Source organism: Plecotus auritus, assembly GCF_963455305.1.
Source record: "Plecotus auritus genome assembly, chromosome: 2".
NCBI classification, from domain to species: Eukaryota; Metazoa; Chordata; class Mammalia; order Chiroptera; family Vespertilionidae; genus Plecotus; species Plecotus auritus.
In genome coordinates this window covers 91,711,666-91,722,923 of record NC_137771.1, presented here as the reverse complement: position 1 = coordinate 91,722,923, position 11,258 = coordinate 91,711,666, and the positions used below count along the sequence as shown (strand labels likewise).

The following is an 11,258-nucleotide window of genomic DNA, read 5'->3' as shown; positions in this document are numbered from 1 at the left end:
TTTTCCAGACAATTATTTTACTATGCAAAAGAGACAAACATAACTTTAACTCTTGATATTTGGTTACTATAGCAACCACAGCTTGAAAATCACAATGATAAAACTGCATTATAGTTTTAATGTCCAACAAGAACATGACATATTAGAAACTTACTATGACTGAACATGGGTATTCACATTGCCGAAATTTCAAAAATATCTAGTATTGTTAAATGACAAAATCAAATACAATTCAAGTAAATTTTCATACCTCTATTTCTCCTCAAATCCCATTTAACTGCATATAACTTTTAAATCAAGCTTAAAGAATATATGCCAAAAATGATCATTATAAGAAATTAAAATGTATGTCTTACACAAAATATTTTTTTAGATGCATTAAAAATAATTATGCATTGTTAGCCACTCAAGAAATCTCTTATGGTTCAGTTCCATTCCTTAAAGCAAACAAACTCCAAAAGCATCTGTTGTCAAATATCTGGAGATGCTCCTTAATATTTCTATATGAGAACAAAATTTTTGCTTTTGAGTACCACAACAATAGAGATAAAACAATGTGTAAGTAAAAAAGGCATAAATTTAGTATAATTTCAATTATTATCTTTGAATATGTACAACAATGAGCTAAAGAGAAAAAGAGAGCATGAAAAATAACTATATCTCTGCCTCAAATATTCTACACACATCATTAGCAGTGAAGTTTTGAGACAAGCTAAGTCCTATTCAACAAACAAGCAAAATGTGATGCAAACCATAGAAATCTACAAAACACCTAAAGCCATTACTAATTCCAGCACGCTAATGTAGACACCTGGTGTACTTACGTAGTGGTAGCTCAGTTGCTGGAAGAGATCATGGGAAAAGATAAAACCAGGTTTTCATGTGGCCAATAAAGTCCTTGCTGCCTTACTTTCTCTCTTATCTGGGACATGATGAGAAGCAGGAGGAAGAGCTGGATAAGCCACCACGCTCTAAGTACTTATGAAATGCATATTTCTGTTAGCTGTTTTGTGTATCTTATCTACTTCTATAAACCTCTCTTACAAGGTTACATTATTCTCATTTTACAGACGAAGAAATAAAGGCTTAAGGACACTAAATTTACTTCTCCATGGTCACTCAGCTATGAAGTTGGAGAGTCTAACTTAAATCTTTCTAACACCTATGCCTTTTCTATCACAAAATGCAAATCAGATCTTTCCAGAGGAAATTCTACATAGGTAGCTAAAAGTCTCTTTCACTAGACCAAATGAAAAAGGCTATTGCAAGAGCTTTTTCTGCCAATCCTAACTGAAGTTCCTCAGCACAGAGGCTTCTCAAGTAAAAAGAGGGTGAGGGCCTGAAGTTTGAGTTATAGTAAAACATTAGCCTAAAATATGTTCCATAGACTTTTGGAATTTAAATAGGTATTACAGTGGTGAGGAGAGAAGGTTAAGGAGGGTTTTACAGACCCAATAAAGTTGGGAAGCAGGTTAAACAAAATTCAAAACTTTACTTTTTAACTTTTTAGCCTCATGGATTGTAATTGTCCAAAAGATGTATAAAATAAATTATTTTCATAGAACTTTTGTACAAACTATTAAATGAGAAAAGCCATTAGACTAAAAAGAAAAGACAAACGCAAATAAACTTCCTCAAAATGCTATCTTGATTTAGCTGTAAATTAATTTTTAATAAATATAGAGAACATTAACATCCAAGCTCAGATGTTATTTAACAGTTTATTATTTTATTTTTAATCGAAATACCATAATTGGCTCATCTGACCCTGTGATTTGGACCTGGTTCCACTTCCCACCAGGCAGCTCAACGGAGAAAGATGAAGATTTGGGAGGCAATAATCCTTGCTTCAAATTCTGGTTCACTTATTACCAGTTGTATGATGCTGAGCAAGTTAAAAAGTTTCTTTAACTTTAAAATGAGGAAAACAACACTTTAAATTCATAAATAATATTTGTAAAAATCAGAGGTAATACATGTCAAGTTCCTAGCTCAGTGCCTGTGGTGCTTAATAAAAGGTCAATATTATTATTATACAAAATCACAAGCACCCTGGCTGGTGTGATTCAGTTGGATGGATGTTGTCCCATGCACCGAAAGGTTGGTGGTTTGATTCCAGGTCAGGGCACATGCCTGGGTTGCAGGCTCAATCCCCAGTAGGGGGTGTGCAGGAGGCAGCCCAATAGATGTTCCATTCTCATATCAATGTTTCTCTTTCTCTCTCCCTCTCCCTGCCCCTCTCTCTCTAAATACTCAATACATTTTAAAAAAAATCACAAGCAAAGAATCTGGAAGGCATGTCACACTACTTTTTAACCTCTCCAATTTAAGTTTTTTTTTTTGCTCTTTAACTGTAGTAATTTAATTTTAGTAATACTTACTTGTAATAATTCGAACAATAGAAGTAACTCAAATAAAAGTAAGTTTCCTCTTTCATTCCCATGTTCACTTCAATCCCCTTTGATGATTCTACTATGTACTATTTTGCTATGTTGCCATAGTTATAGTCAAACAAATTCACATTAAGTCTTATAGAAAGTGATAGTTCTCCCTCCCCTAACACATACACACCAAATCTTTTCCAAATATTATCTTTTTTTCCTAGTATTATTAATAGTTTGATGGGTATTCAAAAGATTTTTTCCTGTATTTATACAACCATATTTTTTTAAACAACAAAATGAAGTCACATTACATATGGCGGTCTGCAGCTTCCTTTTTTTTCCAGTAATGATATAATCGGTACTGGTGGCAGACCAACAACGCAGGAGGGTGGGTGAGCTCTGCCCTGGGTGTAAGCAATCAGGGGGTGCAATGTCTGTACAGAATTTAAATCAATTACACAAAGAGCTGAAAGACTGTCTTTTATTACCATCAGGCACTGGCAATACTGGATAATGTCAGTAATGAAATACCACTCCTAAACCCAAAATCTTTCTTTGGTCTAAGTCCTAAACAATTGCTGAGGTTGTTGAATTTTAACAATAGTATATGTTACAAATTAACACATTTTTATAGTTTAATCTTTAATAAACGTTGTATTCTACACTGGAGTTAATTTAGAGGACTCCCAGTTTAAATAGCCAGTCCTGGACAAAGGTGAAATCAGCTATACATGTTCATTTCAAATGTAAATTCCCAGTAGCTAAGAGTCATTTCAGTTTTCTCTGGATGTTCAGCTCCTCCAACCTCTGGGCAATTAAATATTCCTGCATTTAACCCATGATGGCAGAGCAACTGCTGAAATAAAACCCGAATTTAGTTCAAATCTATCATCCTACATTATCATACCATTTTTTGTACTTAAATTTGTATATGTTTTTATTTGTATTTACAATTTTTATAATGCAAAGATATCAGGAGCCATTAGAATAGTTTCCAAAGAAACAAAGACAGTATTGCAATTTCTGGATTTATTGTAAAATGTGATTTTTATGAATCTCTTCTAGACTTCACATGAAAAACTTTTTGAAATTTATAATAAAAGTATTTTCAATCAACTATGAGTCAAGACAGATTGATAAATCTGATACACTATTTTAAATTGAATATGCAAAGATCAAATTTGATGAAGTCATTAATAAATCTGCATAAGAATCAAAAGCAAACTATAACATTATTATCATTACTGTAACAGACCAATATGTAGGTAGATATGTTTTTTCCTCCTTTTTTCAAAACTTATATTAATGTACTTAAAATGATTACTCTCTTACTTTTTCCTTTTGCTGTTATAGCACTTTTTAAATTGTTTAGATTTGTAATGGTATAATTATGTACATTAAGTTAAAAAATACTATCTGCATTATTTTCTTATTATTCTTTAACATCAGGATTATTATTACATATAATTTGTCAGGGAGGGGCTTAAAGATGATCTATTCTAGTGTCAAATATGATAGATACACTGCTCCTATGGACATCTTTCCAAGGTCACACAGTGAGAAAGGGGTAGAATCAATAGTAAAAATCTAGTTTTCTGCTCTTTTTTGCTATATAATGCTGTTCAAACCAAACATTATGAGTCTTGAGGATTGGCTATGTTTTTTAAAATGGCAAAAACAAATATGTATTTCACATTCCCATATCAAAATAATTAAGAGATTTAAAAAAACACAATGTGAAACACTTAAGAGAGATGTATATGTGGGACTTTAAAAATGAAAGTGCAACTAACTTTGGTCTCGTTTTTCTTTGTTTCTTCTAGCAGGTGATCATATAAAATCATGTGGTATTAAAAATCAAATCACACAAGGAGCAGATGACTTTATTAGTGAATTCTACCAAACATTTCAAGAATTAACACAAATCATTTTCAAATGATTCCCAAATAAATTAAAAAGGATAGAAGATTTAACTCATTCTATGAGGCCAGCACTGTGCTAATACTAACTGATACAACATATACCTCAACAAAAAATTAGCAAACTAAACTCAACAGTATATCAAAAGGATCAGATGCTATAATCAAGTAGGATTTATTCCTGGAATGCAAGGATGGTTCAACACACAAGAATCAACTGATAAAATACACTACATCAACAGAATGAAGAAAAAACATAATCATCTCAATTGATACTGAAAACACATTTGACAAAATTCAATACCCTGACATGATAAAAACAACCCACAAACTAGTAATAGTAGGAAACTATTTCAACATAATAAAGGCAATATGTGAAAAACTCACAGCTAACATCATATCTGATGGTGAAAAACTGAAAGCTTTCCCTCCAATATCAGGAACAAGACAAGTATTCTGTTTTTTCAACTTCTATTCAACACAGTATTTGAAGTCCTAACCAGAACTATTGGGCAAGAAAATAAAAGGCATCCAAAATGGAAAGGAAGAGATAAAATTATCTGTATTCACAAACAACATGATTTATATGTCAAAAATTGTAAGATTCCACAAAATACTGCTAGAAATACTAAACAAATTGAGCAAATTTACAGGATACAAAATCAACATGCAAAGTTAGTTGCATTTCTATACCCTAACAAAGAACAATCCAAAAAAAAATTAAGAAAACAATTCCATTTACAATAGCATTGAAAAAGAATAAAATACTTAGAATAAATTTAATCAAGGAGGCAAAAGACTTGTATGCTAAAAACTACAAAACATTGTTGAAAGAAATTAAAGACACAAATCAATGGAAAGGCAACTCATGCTCATGGACTGGAAGATTTTATTTTGTTAAGATGTCAATACTATCCAAAGTGATCTATAGATTTGATAAAATCCTTATTATTATTAAAATCCCAATGATGTTTTTCACAGAAACAGAAAAATCCATTCTAAAATGTATATGAAGTGACACCAAATAGTCAAAACAAAAACAATTCTTGAAAAAGAAAAACAAAATTGATGTCTCATACTGTGTTAACCATGCGTTCATGATGTTTTTACATCTGGGGTCTTGCTGACCCTGGAGAGACTGTCCCTTCCAGAACTAACTTATTCCTATAGATAGTAAACAACCACCCTGTGAGCATACCTTTTATATGCAAGACAACCAATACAAAGCCCATACCCTAACTACATTCTTTATTGGACTTGCACATTCTAGGCCACTATCTACCTACCCTAGGCCAGGTACCAGACAACTATGCTCTTATGCCCCAGAGCTTGATAAAATTATTCAAACTAGACAATCCTAAGCCTGATTACCCTGTTTCACATGTAACTTCCTTTGGAAACCACAATAAAAGCTCTTGCCCATGTTTTCCCCCCTTTCACTCTGCCTGACAAACCCTAGTGCTTTGCTACATGGTCCTGTGTGCACAGCATGCCCCCTCCTTTTGAGAACTATGAGTAACAAATTATCTTTATTGGAGATGGCAATCATCTCCAATCTGTTGACTTCACCAAATCTAAATAATAAAACCTACATTAAAAAACACATTTCTTAATTTCAAAACATACTGCAAAGCTACTGTAATCAGTGTGGTACTAGCATAAAGATAGACCTTTAGACCAATGGAAAAGCCCTTTGTCCATTTTTTTATCAAATTGTTTTATTGTTGTTATTGAGCTATATAGGAGTTTTTAAAATATATTTTGAATATTAACTCCTTACTAGATATATGATTTGCAAATATTTCTCATTTTCTGGGGGTTGCCTTTTCACTCTGTTTATAATGTCGTTTGATGCACAAACGTTTTTAATTTTGATGAAGTAAAAACAAAAATTTATTTTTACTTTTGTTGCCTGTGCTTTTGGTGTCACAGCCAAGGAATCATTGCCAAATCCAATGTCATGAGGTTTCCCTGTTTTCTTCTAAGAATTTTATAGTTTTAGGCCTTACATTTAGGTCTTCGTTCCATTTTGAAATAATTTTTGTATATGATACAAGGTAAGGGTCCAGTATCATTTTTTTGCATGTGGATATAGTTTTCCCAGCACTACTTGTTGAAAAGGTTGTCCTTTCACTATTAAATGGTCTTGGCATATAAAGATTTAATACAATTCTCATCAAAATCCCAATGGACATTTCTACAAAGAAGATATACAAATATCCAAAAATCATAAGAAAAAATGTTCAGCATCACTAATCATTAGAGAAATGCAAATCAAAACCACAATGAGAATGGCTACTATGAAAAAACACACCACAAAATAACAAGGATGTGGAGAAAATGGAACCCTTGCATACTGTGCTGGTCGGGAGATAAAATGGTGCAACTTCTGTGGTTCCTCAGAAAATTAAAAATAGAATTAGCATATGATACAGTAAGTCCACTTCTGGTTATATATCCAAAAGAAAGAAAAGGAGGAATTTGAACAAATATCTGTTTACCCAAATTAATAGCAGTATTATTCACAATAGTCAAAGGGTAGAAGCAACCCAGTATCTATGGATAGATGAATGGATACACAAAATATATTCATCTTTAAAAAGGAATGAAATTCTGATACATGACACAACACAGATGAACCATGAAGACACTATATAACAGAAGCCAATCACAAAAAGATAAATGCTATATGATTCCATTTAGAAGGAAACCTTGAGTAGTCAAATTTTGGAGACAGAAAGTGGAATGGCGGTTACCAGGGGTAAGGAGGGGAGAATGGGGCATTAGTATTTAATGGGTACAGAGTCTCAGCTGGGAAAGATGAAAAAGTTCTGGAGATGGATGGTGGTGATGGTTGCAGAACAACGTGAATGTATTTTATGCTAAAGAACTGCATGCTTAAACTGGTAAATTTTATGTTTAGTATATTTTATCACAATAAAAAAAATTCAAATCAGGTTTTAGAGGATTCTTCATAAATGAAACCAACTACATTCTTTATAAAGTGGATGCAACTGATTTTCTGAAGATACATTTAGAAAATGCCAAAAAGAAAATGAAGAGAAAGTTTGTTCATGAGCTACAACTGTGTACTAGGAGTAATTAGTTTTAATGGTTTTGTCTCTTTCTACAACAAAGTAAAAAATAGTAATAATAAACTGTCTTACATATATATTTCATTAGACATAAATTTAAAGAGAAGCCAAACAATTCTAGGACCAGGTCTAGAAATGAACTCTGGGACACATAATAATACATTTCTGCATGCTTTAGTCTAAGTCAGTGGTTCTCAACTGGGAATGGATTTTGATGCTTCTGTATCCCAGATATCTGGTTATCATAGCATGGGTTAGGGGAAGGTGTTCCTGGCATATAATGGGTAAAGGCCAAGGATGCTGCAAACATCCCACAAAGCACAGGCCAGCCTCCCCACCCCCGCCCCCCCCGCCCCCCACAACAAAGAATTATCTGGTCCAAAATGTCAATAGTGCAGAGGTTGAGAAACCCTGGTCTCAGAGAAAACTTAGTCTAAAAGGCCCTATGGAACACCTGTCATTAATTTTACATATGCGCGACACAGACAAATGAAAAAGTATTTACTTTGGTAAGAAGTGTCAGAATAACAACTGTCAGTGATTATTTTAAATAGAATATTACCTATTGATCAATTAACTCTGCATTTTCACACTCTATCAAGAACAATGTATAACTTATGCTATCTCACTGATCTCATAAAAATCATACTGGGATATAACTAAATCTAATAAATATTTGTGGACAAGATGAAACAAACGATTCATGTTTACTTCATTACTATCTCTAGTTTGGTTGAATGTGGCTTCAAAAGTTGATACTGTGGCTTCAAAAGTTGTTTAAACTATGGAAACCAAGTTTAAACTATTCACACATATTAACAAGCTCACTTCCCTTGATGGCATATTTTTAAGAGCCAGTGAATTTTATAGGCTACTTGTATTTTCATTGCACTACTCTTATTGCTAGCATACAAAATGCAACTTTGTATTAGTGAGTCGTTTTCAAGACATTTATTGTTCTTACGAATGTACTTTTAGATATCAATTGTGGGAAATGTGATTTGGATGAATGACGTTTATCATAATTTACTTCCCACAGAATTCCACAAATTGTCTTGACATAAAAGAATTAATGATTAATGGCAAGAGCCTATTTTATTCCATTACTATTCCCATCTTTCTTTGTTCTGAGAGCCATTCAAATACACAAAATGTAGCCAACAGTATAACTAAGGGCAACAATTAATGTTAGACTGCAAAATGCAGCTAGACGTCAATTTTGCTTTGTACATATTTGCTAAATGAGAAATTAAACTTTACCTCTATGTCTTTTATATATTTGTAGTGTTGAAACCTCTGTCATGTCAAAGTTTTGGCAAAAGCCAGATGACAGAAAAAAAAAATTCTTAAAGATACATATTTCAAATGTTTTGCTAACTACATAAACACTGAAAAAGAAATAAAGACTAAAGGTTCATTGCCTTGGAAGAGTATAAAGAATTTTTATTCTTCTAGGAAAAGCACATCTTTGTGTGACTTATAGCTGGTTAATTTTATTACGTTATCCTGAGAAAAGAAAATACTCAGGGTGGCTGATTATGCAAGTAGGTTTCACAGACTTCATATCAGTCCTTAGTGAAAGACAACATTTCAGTACATTCTAAAATAGTAACTTTAATGTGTACTCTATAGATAGTTCAGTAACGTTCTCTAACATAATACCTACAGAAATATATTTAAGACTAAAATATTCTAAGGGCTTTATTATTTCTTCAGGCTACTTTAAGAAAAAACAACCATGAGACAGTATTTTTTAATTCAGAAAATCATGAATGGGCAGGATTTTCAAGGGCTTTGCCAACTCTAATAAACCACAACAGGGCTCTTATGCACAAAGTGATTGCCTGCATCTTAAATGATTGAACTGGCAGGGAAAATGTGCCACCTTACATATGAACAGTGATATACAATTTGCAAAACCATTTCACATAAACCACATAATACAATCTATCAGGTAAGTAAAATATCCATCAGATTAAGTAAAGTAGGTATTTATTTTGCAGATGAAGCGTTTGAAGCTCAAGGCATTGTCCAAGAACATACAGCTAGCTAATAAAGAAAACAGCTAGAAATAGAAGACACCGTATTTTTTTTTTTTTAACCAAATCTGGTCATTTCCTTACTTACATATAGTTAATACACCAAATGTGAAAAAAGTTCAAAGTGCCAACAAGAACCATTCCAATTACAATTTAATTTTAGGTTAGTTCTGCTCAAAGATGAAAAGAATCGCCATTTTATCAGAATCATAACTACTCTGACGAAGTCTTAGAAAGACCAATAACGTGTGAGAGCATTTTCACATGAATCTGCTTAAATCACGCAGCAACATGTTCAACATGCATAGGACACCCTTTTTTAATTTTCATTGTGAAAGCCAAGAGAACTGCACATGTTACAGCCAGGAATAGCCAGTGTTCTTACAAAAAAAGTCTTTTTGCTTCTCAAACACAGAAATGCTCCTGGTGCCTTCAGTAACAACTTATGGATATAGCAATCAAGGTTCTCCACAATCATCCTCAGATATAACCCTTTAGATCGGGGTGGGGAATGTCGGGTCCACAGGCCATATGAGACCTGCGAACTCATTTGGTCTGGCCCTGCCAGGGCATTAGGGGTGAGTTAATTCAACGTTTGGCCAAATATAGTAGGCTAATTAAAAAAAAAAAATATATATATATATATATATATATATATATATATATATATATATATATATATTTGTATTGATTTCAGAGAGAAAGGGAGAGGGAGAGAAACATCAATGCAGAGAGAGAACCATTGATCTGCTGCCTCCAGCACGCCCCCAATTGGGGATCGAGCCTGCAACCTGGGCATGTGTCCTTGACAGGAATTGAACTGGGGACCTTTCAGTCTGCAGGCCAATGCTCTATCCACTGAGCCAAACCAGCTAGGGCAAGCAGGCTAATTTTTAAGTTGATAACTTTGTATGGCCCACAAGTTATGTTATAAATGGCACTTGGCAGAAAAAAGTTCCCCACCACACTTTAGATAGTCCACATCCCAGCTCCACAGACTACTGCATTCTAACATCTTTTGTCTTTTCTCACACGATATCCGTCACCCTATCATATTTTTCTTCCCATCTCCTGTCAATTGAATACCAACTCATTGAGCAAGGTTGGCACGAATGCTAGCATCCTCCTAATAAATTACTCTTTTGCCAGTTCCTACAAAGTTCCTTGTGACTGGACCACAGCTTTTACTTGATCCTATATTATATTAGTACTAGAGGCCCGGTGCATGAAATTCGTGCACAGGGGGGAGGGTGTCCCTCAGCCCAGACTGCACCCTCTTCAATCTGGGACATCCCTCTCACAATCCAGGACTGTTGGCTCCCAACCGCTCGACTGCCTCTGCCTGATTGCCCCTAACGGCTTCTGCCTGCCAGCCTGATCACCCCCTAACCACTCCCCTGCCAGCCTGATCGACACCTAACTGCTCCCCTGCCGGCCCGATTGCCCCTAACTGCCCTCCCCTGCCGGCCTGGTCACCCCACAACTGCCCTCCCCTGCTGGCCATCTTGTGGCAGCCATCTTGTGTCTACATGGGGGCGGCCATCTTGTGTGTTGGAGTGATGGTCAATTTGCATATTACATTTTTATTATATAGGACTACAGGCTCGATGCACAAAATTCATGCAAGAGTAGGCCTTCCTTTCCCTGGCTGCTGGCACCGGCTTCCCTCTGGCACCCATGACCCAGGCTTCCCTTCGGCCCCGGCTTCATCCGGATAATTAGCATGTTATCCTTTTATTATTATAGACTAGTGGTTTGGGACCCCTAGACTTTTACCTCCTGAGTATACAAACCGCTTCAAACTTAACAAACTAAAATTTT

The 11,258-nt window shown here is 34.5% G+C and overlaps 1 protein-coding gene across 2 annotated transcripts in view; it reads right to left on the bottom strand.

Annotated features, from left to right (window-relative positions):
- Window positions 1-11,258, bottom strand: part of BLOC1S5 (biogenesis of lysosomal organelles complex 1 subunit 5) — a 57,098-nt gene that overhangs the window by 3,940 nt on the left and 41,900 nt on the right. The window contains exon 5 of one of the 2 annotated variants that reach the window (XM_080655280.1): window positions 825-922. The exons of the other annotated variant lie outside the window; for it this stretch is intronic. Within the exon in view, the coding sequence (XP_080511406.1) occupies window positions 836-922 (87 nt within the window). The 3' untranslated portion in view covers window positions 825-835. The remainder of the gene's footprint in view (window positions 1-824; window positions 923-11,258) is intronic. 2 annotated transcript variants of the gene reach the window in all.